At 38.7% G+C, this 13258-nt stretch overlaps 1 protein-coding gene across 2 annotated transcripts in view; it reads left to right on the plus strand.

The window, feature by feature from the left end:
* CNTN1 (contactin 1) overlaps nucleotides 1–13258 on the plus strand; it is a 217410-nt gene that overhangs the window by 195031 nt on the left and 9121 nt on the right. For both annotated transcript variants that reach the window (XM_040062019.2, XM_040062020.2), the window contains 3 exons: nucleotides 4156–4342; nucleotides 5841–5953; nucleotides 8375–8531. In XM_040062019.2, the coding sequence (XP_039917953.1) occupies nucleotides 4156–4342; nucleotides 5841–5953; nucleotides 8375–8531 (457 nt within the window). The remainder of the gene's footprint in view (nucleotides 1–4155; nucleotides 4343–5840; nucleotides 5954–8374; nucleotides 8532–13258) is intronic.

Consider the following 13258-nt stretch of genomic DNA (forward strand, 5'->3'; position numbering starts at 1 on the left):
GGCTAGACAATAAACAGACTGATAGTCCCAAATTACTTCCCCACAATGCTCAATAAGGTATTAATTCTGAGATCTTTTTCCCCAGGGCAATCACCAGTCTCACTCTAGTAGAGGGGGAAGCAGCAAAAGGAAAGCCTGTGCTTCTTGACTGAGAATAAAAAGAAAGACTTGTGTTCCTGAAGATCAGAACCCCTATGAGTACTGAAGGAGCCATAGGACAGGGCAAAAATAGAGAGGGTTGTTCTGGAAGGTTAAGGCCACAGATAGCATTGTGAAGTTGCAATAAAAGTTATGGTGGAAGGAGTATTCAAACTGCATTATAAAATTCTAGTGACTGTCTCTAGAAGGCTCTATTGGCATTGATAAATATCTACTGTGTATTGGCATTGATAAATACTACAATATTTACCTTTAAATTACTGCTCAGGTGTAACAGAGGTTTATAGAAACGATTATTCACCAGAGCTCCTTCTCAGTTTCCTTTTGGTCTTTATTATTACTTGAAAATTGCATAATTGACTTTTGAATGCTAGCATTCAAGAGATGGGAGTACCCTGAGCAAAGAACCTGAGGTATTTCACCTGTGACACAATGCTTCTCACACCAGGAGGAGTCAGATTTTCCTGACACTAATGCATGCTGTCAGGATGACTGCCCCCATGGTGATGAGTGTGAGCTGATACATTTTACCATTACAGAGGAGTATCCTCAACTCACACTTCAAGAAGAGATAAAGTATTAAAACGATCTCCATCCATATAGAGAATTTAAATTTATGAGTTCTTACAATAGACTGCTAATAGCCACATCTCTGCAGTACATACAGCACCAGCAACAGTATCTGTATTTCATGCTGCTTCTATACAATAGATGTAGGTTTATTTTTTTAAACAAATTTATCTTGTTGACTGAAATAGGATATTCGCATTCTTTCTTAATATGAATAAAATATATTTTTATGTCAGTCCTGTGTAGAACTTCGAAGAATATGGAAGCTTTTGTTTCGCAACACTTACAGAAATCGCTTCAGTATATTAAAGTCTGAATAGATGAGAAGACCATTAAAGACAGGTTTTTCCTGATTTTAGCACAGAGGGCTGCACTAATTCATGATGGCTAAGGCATTCCTTTGCACAAATCACAATTGGCTTGTTTCGCACAAAAACTCTACAGCTTGGTTTAAATCCCCTTCTGTGTTGTCTAGGGATTCATTGCCTATGGATTATTCTAACAAAGTAAATGCAGAGCACCAGGAGTAAGAAGGCTGTTTAAGGCTACTATATAAGCTCTTTAAAAAAAAGAGAGGGGCTACTTATTAATAGGAAGAAGTGACCTTTTGAAGCTATGTGGCATTTAATTCCTGAGGCAAGAAAGAAATTTCCAAATTATTTCAAGAAAGTTTGAAATTATTTAAATATAAAGTGGGAAATGTAGGAATAGTATAGAAAAAGAAAGTAGTTTTCTTAGCTGTCAGGGAAGTAATATTTTTTTTACCCCCCCCTCCAGGAGTTGTTACAATGTTCCAAATATGTAAATATGGCTGTGTATTAGAGAAGAACTTTCTGTGTTCATGACATATGGCTCACACACTACAGGAGTAAAGTCCACAACATTGCAGCCAAGAACAATTGTATAGGATTTCAATTTAGGATTTCAATTTTATTTAATTTTTAAATTATATTACTTCTGTCTGAATGTTATATGTTCTCAGTGAAGAAATTTGCGTTTTCATTCACTGTTCTCATTTCCCTTGTTTGATGCTCTGTATTCCTCTTGTATTACACCTTTAGCATCCCTGTACTGCAAACGAACATTAAGATTGTAAAAAGCTTTGCAAGGCAGAGGAATTCAAAGGCTTCCAGAATATGCCACCTAATTTATAAAAGCTTCATATAAAGTGTATTTTCTATCTTTAGGTATAGCTGTTACTTAATTAACATAATAGATCATACTAAAAATTAATTAATTAGTTCTCAATGGACAGCTAAAATCAACAACAAAGCTACTATTGGTCCTGTCATGGTTAATAAACTTTTGGCCACCTAGAACTTTACAGACATCCTTTGCTGCAGGCTAGAAACTTGTTTGAACTTAGAGACAGAGATAGACATGACGCTCTCTGCTCCTCATGTACACACCCTCTCTCACCTGAGTCAGCCACTTACAGTTAATACCTTATGGTGTACAGCTGGCTGCATTCAACAAGACCTGCTTATCTAAAACAGTGTGTTAATTATAATCATGTAGAAGAAACTCTGACTTGAAGATCACTATCAGACCTTCAGCTGAAATGGCTGTCACAGTTTCAGATCCATGCCAGTTTGAAACCATTCATCCAGTGGAGGCTACCACTCTGCTGCTGAAGCCTGCAGAATGGACTGGGTGCAGAGTCCTCACTCATTTTAGGGTAAAGGCTGTGTACTCAGGAAAATAGCCATCTTTATAAGTATGAATTTTATGAGTGTGACCTCTTAAATTACAGTAAACTGATCTTTAGTATGGTAGTGGATGATACTTTCTAAACCGAATGCTGGACATACTTCTATAGAATTGAAGATTATCTTTTTGTGCCTGCTGAAAATCAGGTGTGCATGCTGAACTTAAAAAGTGAAGCCAGTTTGGTCTGCAGATACAGTGTGATTCTCCCTGCAGTAGGAAAGCGTGACAACGGCCACTAAGATGTCACATTTTTAATAATCAGTGAGTAACACTGGTGAGAAGGATTGTGGCAAAAAACATTGACAAGAGACAAGCTACAAGAAGTATTTAGTTGACAGTAATCTCTGTGTAGTGGTACTGTTCTCACGTCCAAAGATATTTGAAGTAGGTAAAGAGAAATCCCCTTTTAAATCCCCTGCATGTCTCCTTATTCAACCACAGCATGTGTTCTAAGATTAAAAAAGCAGTATTTTTATTAATTATTGTAATTTAGATGTAAATGGGAGAAAATAAAGCCTCACCGAACAAGGGTTGTACCCACAACTTGTAAAGAAGAGAACTGGGATATTTTTCATGAACAACTAATGTTGGAAGAACAGAAGGTTAAAGCAGTTACTATTTAAAAGACAAGATGACAGGATACCTCATGTCACCAATAATGTCTTACAAAGTAAGATTTTTCCTGGAGCCTGAATTTATCAATGTTAAGTTCTTCCTAAAACAATTAAAACACCCTCATGTAGCATACACAAAAATCATTATGAAGTCAGGCAGAAGCTGAGCAAAAATGGTGGGGGTGAAAACACCCAGAATCAAAATGCAATGGGCACAGCTTTCTGCTCTTTCAGGTTTGTGCAGTAATTTAGTCTTATGCAAATGGTTATAAACCAGACAAAACCCAGAAACTGATAGTGTTTCACTCTCATTTGCATCTCACAAGGCTATGCAGAATAGGTCCCTGTGTATGTGAGGGACTGTATGGAATGGCATCACTCCATAGGAATTACACTGTTTTCACCTGGTGCTTGGTAATGCATAATTAATTAAAGTAGGATGGAACAAGTTCTTGGGGGAAAAAAAACCCTCATGGAATTTCTGTGTACTCTTAATTGGCTTTGTTTTTTAGGGTGTTAGAAACTTACAGTCACGTTTTTCCCATATTTTAAGTGTTTTCATGTTCTTCATCTACTTTGACGTCATACTGTGCTATGAAACCTGATTGACATGTCTTATTGTGCTATGAAACACGTGCAGCTAACATGACTGATTACTTTGCATTTCGTAGACAGAAGTACAAAAGGCCTAAATTTGTAAGACATTCAATACAAAATAAATACCAAAAACATTATCAGAGTTTAGTCTCTACTAGTGTAAGAAAATAATACTAAAGTTCAGAGTAGAATGCAAAAACAAAACAGCAAGAAGAAAATAGTCTTGTTCTTTGAAGGCATTTTCCAGCTCTCAGGCTTCTAGTGATTCAGCTGAGAACAAGTTAAACCACTGTGAGAAAAGTTTACATAATAAATTCTACATTTATTTCTGTTTCTTTATGCCTATACACAACTTGGTTAAAATCACAGCCTGTAGAAGGAATTCTATGCTATTGCTGTTAGAGTTCTTTTAGCTGGCTTATATCTGAATATATAGTATAGAAATTATAAATTTTTTTTATTATTAAATGTGTTAAATTTAACCCTCCAATTGGCTTTCTTACAGATTCGTTACTGGGCTGCTCATGATAAAGAAGCAGCTGCACAGCGGGTACAGGTGAGCAATCAAGAGTATTCAACCAAACTGGAAAACCTGAAGCCTAACACTCGCTACCATGTAGATGTGTCTGCCTTCAATAGTGCAGGCTATGGACCTCCCAGCAGCACCATTGATGTTGTTACCAGGAAAGCACGTAAGTAAATAGGTTAGCATTAGGTTATGTATAATCATGTCCATCAAGAAACATGGCTTCTCATTCATATACTGAATGTTCTCTCCTCATGTGGTATTGCTTCTTAGTCTGAAACTTTCTGCTAAAAATCTCCTTCCTCTCTTTTGCTGCCATGTATAATGGGGATATCTTACAAAAGGCTGTAAAGAAGCTAAGATTATAAGCTCAAAGGAGGGTCAGAGCAAGCTCAGATCAGGTTGCTCAAGGATTTGTCCATCTGGATCTTGAAAACCCAAAGGGATGGAGACTGTACAACCTCTCTGAGAAACCCATTCCAGTCCCTGACTTACTCTGAGCATCTAGTCTGAGACTCTTAATCATTATTGTGTGTTTTTGTTACTTGTCCTCCTGCCACACCATCCAAGAGCCTGGATCCTCTTGATAAGCCCCGTGCTAGGACAGGGGACTCTTTGGTACCCTCCAAAACTGTCCTCCAGGTTGAACAAGCACAGCTCTTTCACCCTTCCTTCACAAATCAAGTGTTCCAGATCTCCACCAGGCTGGTATTGCTCTGTTGAAATCACTCCAGATTACCAGTGTCTTTCAAGTATTGGGAATCCCAGAGCTGGACACAATGTTCTAAATGATGAGCAGTTGAGACTACCCATTCCTTAGGTATCTATACACTGCCTTTCTGTTTAGTAAGTAGCAAGAAGGTTTCTGATGATTAAAATGTGACCAACTGCCATTTTCATCACCAGCAGAGCAGCAGATTCAGGCAACCTTGAGAGGTGAATGATCTGAATCTCACCCTAGAATTAATAACCATAAGAGGTTTTTTGAATATTGCTCCTGACCAAATGAGGATACCTAGCACTAGCATTGACTGAGCAATGTAAGAAAAGTATCTTGTGCATTTAAAACAGTTATCTGGGCTAAAAATGCATGCAACTAATTTGAGGATTTCTGTCAGTAAATTATGTATTGTGCAACTTGTACCTGCAGGGTTTATTAATAATAGTCCATTTTATAACCTTACTATGTAAGTTATAATTAATGGCTTCTGCTGTGGAGTAATTCTGTTACTACTGAACTGAGTTAAATTATGTAGAAATGGCTGTAAATAGTTGATTAAATATTTGATCTCAATGAATAAATATGACACCACATTTCTGGGAGGTTCTGAAGGTAGTTGCATGCCAGCAAACACTTGTGGTCAGCAACACAGTGGAGGATAACGTTGGCCACTTCCATTCTGGCAACGCAGAAAGGCAGACCCGCAATGCAGCCACTGCACAAAGCCATCTAAAATTGCCTGGCTGGAGCTGTAGCAGTTCATTCCAGGAAGGAGACTATCTCTTACTCATATATATGGCAGCCTAATTTCCATTTTCAAATTTTCACATTTTTACATTTTTACAGTTTTACGGTTTTACGTTTTTACATGTCTTAATATAAACACCATTGAACATTAATGAAATCTCATTTATGTGTACATTATACATATGTTGCTTTCCAGCTCCAAGCCAACGTCCAAGAATTATCAGTTCTGTGAGATCTGGTTCAAGGTACATCATCACCTGGGATCACGTGAAGGCAATGTCAAATGAGTCTGCTGTTGAAGGATACAAAGTATGATATCTGAAAATATTTTTTATCTTTATGTATGCTTCATGTAGTGCATTTTATAGACAGTGTCGGATCTTTGTACCTAATCAGACTTACACTTATGTACGCACGCATACTTGAATGCCGAAGAGGAAGGTATCGTGCTCAGCAGTCGCAACAAACCAGCAGGTCTAGGGCAAAGCCAGTGGGCTTAGTCAGTATGATGAGAAAATATTGGGGCACCAAAATTCATTTGGGTGGTAAGCAATATTATAGGAAAGTTCATAGTGACTGCAACAACCTTGTTTCCCACATGATCACATTTATCGTCTGTTGACTTAAAGTTGTAAACTTTATAGTTTTTCCTTGTATCAGTATGCATTATTCCAGTTTTCCTTTCCCATGTCCATCAGGGCTACAATTCCTGGAACATGAGCTTTTTTAGTCGGGGAAGGTAGAGAAAGGGAAGGAACCTCTACCAGTTACTGTGTAACTGCACCAAGTGTATATACTGACTATAGGGCATTGTGTTGGTTCAGCACGGATGGTAAAAATTTAGTGGTTAGTTCTGAAATTGACAGCTGGATTACCTAATTAAATATAAGGAAACACCTCTGGGTCATGCAGGCTTAAAAATCAGGAGGATCTCGGGAAACTTTTTCTTTCCTGCCTTGGAACAAGTAAGGGGCTGTCCCGCTCTGCCGTGTGGCCCCCGGGGCCTGGTGGCCCGGCTGGGCCCGCGGCTCCCCCTGCTACAGGGGAGCCGGGCCTGGCCCTGGCTGTGCCCCTGGCCTCCTCACAGCTGCCAGTGACGGGGAGGAGAGGCTGCAGCCCTGATAGCAGCTCTGGGCTCGGCAGGGCTGGCCCTGCTCCGCCACGGGCCCCTCCTGGGGCCTTCACACAGCCCAGACGGGCCCTGCTTCTGCTGCTGGCCGGGCCGGGCCCACCCCATGAGACTGGGGGCGGGCAGGAGGCCCCCCAGCCCCTCCGGTGACTCCCAGGCAGAAAGAGAAGGAAAAAGAGGGGGAGAACCCCAGCCGCTCTGAGAGCCCTCGGCCTGAGTGACCACCGCAGGCCCTGGGCAAAATATTAATTCTTTCCTGACACAAATGAAACTTCCAGAGCCCTAACTCAGCGTTCTCTGAGTCAGAAGAAAAAGACAGATTGAACCGTAAGGAGACTCAGCATAGATGCAAGTCAATGGAGAGAAAGTAAAAAGACTAATTAGGAGAAAGGATTAAGGAGTTAGCCATTTTAAGATGGACTTCTCTTACTAAGCCACAGTAATGAACTGTATATGCAAATTATCCCTTTAAATCATAGGAAGAATACTCATTTTAAAGAGATGTTTGTTCAGATTTATAGATTTGAGCAAAGGTATCTGTGATGAACTAAGTAAATATTGAATTAGTGGCTGTGATCCCATGAGATAACTTGAACAGAAAGAAATGAGAAGCCCTCTGCACCAGTGAAGAAGTAAGAAGACATCTCTTTGCTGAGATGAAGAATCCTTTGCCTTTGGAATTGTTCATTTTTAAAAATGACACCCCAGTATCCATGAGTCCATGACCCACAAGCAGCTGGTTTTGTGACAGTTAAAACCCACAAGATATCCTAAGCTGTCATGAGAAATTCTATGGTAACTAAGAGAGACTCTGCCTAAAGAATTAATAAAAGACTATTTTCAAATAGTGAAACTGACCGAAAATCACAGGTTTTGTCACTTTATGTTGTTAGTAGGAAGGTAAACACTTGTGGGGGTATACATTTACTAAATTTAGTAAACAAAAATAAAAGTAAACATGAAACCATTACAGGCATATAGAAAACTTCAGATATGAATTCCTATTTAATGTTGCTGCTTGCTTGGCAGCAGGAAAATTAGTATCATATTCTTCATTTGCAAATTTGATTGAGGAGTTGAACTCCTTCCTGGGAATTGCTAATAGTGTTTCACAGAGATTATTTCAGAAAGAAATGGGATCTTTTCTAAAGGTCCCACAAGACATATACCATCCCATTTGCAATATTTTAACATCATTGAGGGTTAATAATAAAATTGATAATTGTTTCATTTATGAAAATGGTCATAAATTTTATGTCAGAAAGCCCAGCTGAGTTCTCATATTTTGATTTGATGGTCTCTGCCATCCTGCATTATTATTCTCCGTCACTTAATTACTTGAAATTATTTTTCAAAAGGTGGCATAATTTTGTAACAGAAAATGAGAAAGCATCCTGTCTAGATTCACTTTTTCACTTTGTTTAAATATGGAAAAAAGTTGTATTAGCCACTAAGTGTGTGTGTGTGTGTGTGTGTGTGTGTGTATATATATATATAAATAATGTCTCATATGAATAAAAACCTAATACTTTTTCATTGATGCACTCTACATATATAAATGTCTCTTTGTGGAAATGTAACATTTACCACGACTTTCCTAGGTACTGTATAGGCCAGATGGACAGCATGAAGGCAAGTTGTTTTCCACTGGAAAGCACACGATAGAGGTCCCGGTCCCCAGCGATGGTGAATATGTTGTTGAGGTGAGAGCACACAGTGAAGGAGGAGATGGAGAAGTAGCCCAAATAAAAATTTCAGGTGAGCAGATAACTTCTCATTTTCTTGGAAATCTTGGACTGTTTTCCTCTTGCATGCTATTGGGAGATGGGCACATCCAAAATTGGAAAGGTAGCCCTTCAGCAGTGACTGCACTGAGAATAAGAGTATAACTTAAAATATTTCTGAAGACTCATAACACACAGGACACTTCTGTAGCAGTCCAGCTCAATCCTGGAAGCACTGACAATCTTCCAGATACCAGGTTACTTTTCTGGTCTCCCCACTTAGGCTACCACTTCTGGTAGTGTCCTACAAGCATAACTACATGGTGCGGGCCTCAGGATCTACGTGTCCACTTGCAATAACCCCATAGTTCCTAGCAGCTTTTTCCTCTACCTCATTCCTCTGTCAACAGTTGCTAAAAGGAAAATAATAGAGGAGTGGTCCACAGTGATGCACAGACCACTTACCAGGGAAGTTCTGCTTCTCAGTGAAAAGGGGATCTGTGGCATAAAAATTATAAATAAGCAATGAGAAACTCCACTTGCTCTAATTTGGAGTGGTCTGGATGATTGGTAAAGAAAATAAGGGGCCGTGGCTTAGGATAACTCAAATTGGGTCAATGTCGACTATAAATACAAGTTCAGACATGTTCTGCACATCTCTTTCCTGTTAGTTTTTATATTAAAGTGGTTCCTTGGCACTATTTGCTACAAAAGAGAACATGTGAATAGACATCAAGGAATTGGATTGCGAGGTTATGATTCAAACACTTACATTGTATTCTTGTCTTTTTGATTTAAAAAATTAGAAAACATTATTATTATTATCATTATTTTATTTAAACATTTAGAAAGGATTAAATGTCAACAATATTTTTGTCACAGAAGCAGTGCAATCGTTATTGTGGTTTTTTAAAAAGAACAAAGCTTATGCCATATTATCTGTACTGTGAGGGAAGCTGCCCATTCCTAGAGAAGTGGACCTCCCATCTGCAGATTTTCAATGATATATACGGCTTATATCACCTGGTGTGAGCTCATGAGTATCACCATTTTTGTTTGTATGAAGTTTGTCTTTTGTGTATATTTTGTTCTAATGAACACCTGCACAGTTGACATTTTTTGCCTAATTTTAGCATCTGTGTTTATCTGGCTTTGGTGTCTGGGCATTGTTTCCTTTTATAGCTGTTGTTAGATTAAAGATTCTAATACATTGTTCCCATTAAGAAATGTATCTGTACTAGCCATGTGACTAATCAAATGTTAAAAAAGAATTGTATGCCTTGAGTTTCTCCACAATTACATTTTCATCAAGTCTTAAATAATTTCATCAACTCTTTTCTTCACCTCTCTGGCTTCTGAGACTTCCTTTAGGACTGTATAAGCACTGTTCCAACTCAGCTGTCTGCAGAGATGGTGTCCTGCCACACTTAACTACTTCAAGCAATATTCATGAAAGGCTTTCAATACCCATTTATTACCTTGCACGGGGCTATGAAATGATGTTCATCTTGCTTGTCCAACACCATCTCTAAATCTTTCCTGGAATCCTTGCTTACCAGGATACAGTCTTATTGTTTTCAGAGTACCACCACAGCGCCATGTCTCTTTTAAACTTTGTGTTTAATTTTGCCTGTGACTTTTGACAAAGCACGGTTGGTTTGAGTGGTTCAAGTCCCTGTGCTGTCTGAATTTTTATATGAATGTGTTGTTGTCTCTATATGCTATTTTTGTTCCATTGGTGTTTATTTCTGCTGCTTTTGGTAAAAATATTTGGACTTCTTTCAGTCTACTGGTGTTCAGTGAGGAATTGACTAGAAATTCAGTGGCCATTCTTCAATAATTGTATTTTGAAATCTGCTGGTGCTGAATCTGTTTAGCATGTTAATTGTGTGTACCATGTTCTACAAGAATATTTTGGTGTAGTAAGTCAACCTCTTAAAATAAGCTGAAAGATATTGTGTTGTACTGTCATACACCGGGACAATCACTTTTAACATATTTTATAAGCTGCAAGAAGTTGAGGCAACTGCTGTCTTCAGGACATGTCCTAAGGATTTTTGTATCAAACATGCATTGCAACCTGCCACTTGTGTGGTGCAAAGACTCTTTAGGTCACAGCTCGTAGATTACTTCCCAGACCAAGAGCATCGTGTCAGTACAATGTCAAGCCCAAGCTGCTCAGTCTTGCCAAGACTCTGACCTATCCCAAGTATGCCTGTAGAGAATTAGCTAACCACTGGGAGTTAGCACCCTACAAATGCTAGTTTGCAGAGTTTTGTACTGAACTGTCTTCCACACTGCAGACAAGTTCTCATTCATAAATTCTGCCATACACCAGCTAGACAGACAGGGACTGTGCCTCTGGTGGCCTAGACAGAGGCAGCATTCCCTGGATTCAGTTTAGGAAAGTCTGAAAAAGAGACAAAAGGCAAGGTAATCTCTTTAGAATACATAGTATACAGCAAATCAGTCAAGAATTTCAGGTTATTTCTAGGCCGCTTTTCCAAAAAAGCAGAACAAAGTATAGTTTTAACACCTACACATGGTAAATTATGTCTGCTGATTTTTATTCATATGGAAATCTTCCAGTAATGCATCAGGGTTTAGAATAATTGCCCCAAAAGAATGATAGTGGGTTATTTCTTTTTTTTTTCTTTTTTTTTTTTTTTTTTTGTGTGTGTGTGTGTTGGGGGGGGGGGGTGTCCTTTTTTTTGTGGTTTTGTTTGTTTGTTTGTTTGTTTGTTGTTTTTGTTTTTGTTTTGTTTTTTGTTGTTGTTTGGGGTTTTTTTGGTGGGTTTTGTTTCGTTTTGTTTTGTTTTGTTTTGTGTTTTTTAAATTAAATTATGGTTTTTCTCAGAGAATTGCAAAGAGAAGATGCAGTTTGATAGGAATGCATGCTTTGGTGCTTGACTAACCAAAATGGAGGTTACATATTTACACAGAGAAGTAAACAATGGCTAAAGCAAAACATAAGGCATCTTACCAAACTCAGAGAGGAGTATTGCCTTACGTGACCTTTAGACATCTGATTGCAGAGTTTGCAAACCTACCTAATGTTGTGCAGGAGTGAATGGGGAGAAGCAGATAGGGCAGAGGTTCCAAATAGCCTATATGCTGATCAGGAATGGTCAGATCTTAAACAAGGAGTGTCCACAACACCAGTGTGTCATCCAGATGGATGTTTTCCTGCTGTTCACTAGGTATCAAAAGCAAAGCAATCTACGTAACAGAGTTAGGTGTCTAATCTCCCATTATAATCAGTTGTCTTCTAGGGTATAATTCAGAATGTTAAACAAAGCCTGTAGCATTTGAGGTGCCCCAGTTTACCAGGGACATCCACACAATTCTGACAGGCATGGCATGAAATATGGGGAACCTGAGGCCTTCTGGATAGGCAGGTCATCTTCATTTGGAAGGGAAGTTCAAAGGGAATGATTCCTTAAGGGGCAAAATTCATTGGTCCTTCCCTCCACCTGTTCAGGAGATAAACTTCCTTTGAGACAAGTAGAAAAAACTGTTTATTTAACAAGCAAAGTATTTATAAGCATAAAAAATTAATATTAAACAATAAAACCTTTTGTTGTTTTGAATAGAGGCAAATTCAGAAGGTCCTTCTGTAGTTCAGAGTGAGTCCTCTATGGGTGTTTTTTGGCTCACTGAGTGTCTCTCAGTCCCTTCGGTGCTGGAATGCTGCGTCCTGGGCCCCCAGTGGGCCACAAGCATGAACTCCCAGTGTTTTTTCTGAGGTTTTGGTCCAGAGCAGGTTTAAAAAGTTCCTGGAAAAGAAAAAGCCACAGTCTAGGGAACTTCGCTGCCTCAGCTAGCTAAAAAACTAACTAAAAGCAAAGGAGATCTTTCTTCCACTCCCTGTCCGTGCTGCAGACAGCATGCACCAAGAGAGAGTTGAAGCTCTTAACTCTATGTTTTTGAATATAGCCAGGAAAAAATTCCACCGATTTTCCTTCTCCCCCATTTTGCTCTCAGATATAGTTTTAAAGGCACAAAACTTATTTTTGGACTAAACAGACAAATGGGAATACAATTCAGCATCATAAAGTCACCCCAGGACACAGGTGGAGGCCAGACAGGACACCAGAAGACATCTTTTATCCAATATGTCAGGTTCAGGAGCACTAACTGGCCCATGAGGTTATAACATTGGAAGTAAAATTGTAGCATGTTTTAACTAACATAATTATACTTGAAAGGCAAATGGAAAAGAAACTAGAAGTAGATTTTATTTCTATCTCAATTCCTTGTTTAAGGGAAAAACTTCCTTTTTGTCTCCTCATCCTCTTCTATCTCCCACAATATCCAGTGACCTGCAAAAGGTGGAGCAAATATTCTGCAGATACTTTGCTGCAGGATATTTGTATAATATCCTCATGTAACCAGTCAGCTTCCAACAGGATACACTATTTTAGTTGAAAGTGGTGTAAACAAAGTTTAACAAACACAGCTATCTCACGTGCATTTCTTTTTAGTGAACATCTTGAAATAAAAGTTCTTATCATAAAATCACATTCTGTATATGTGCATTCCAGCATGCAGCTATAATCAGTGTAAAATACAACCATGATCTTTTGCATTTTATTGGCCAGTGCCTGTTGTAGTGTAAGGAGCTTGGGGATATTTTTCAAGCCCATTATAATAAATTAATGAGCTACACAATTTAAAATTCATTCTTGAGTTACCACAACGAGGTGAAGGTTGGAATGACTTGTTTAACCTATGGAGTCTTTTCCAATAGTTAATAATAGG

This window comes from Hirundo rustica, chromosome 4 (assembly GCF_015227805.2).
Source record: "Hirundo rustica isolate bHirRus1 chromosome 4, bHirRus1.pri.v3, whole genome shotgun sequence".
NCBI classification, from domain to species: domain Eukaryota; kingdom Metazoa; phylum Chordata; class Aves; order Passeriformes; family Hirundinidae; genus Hirundo; species Hirundo rustica.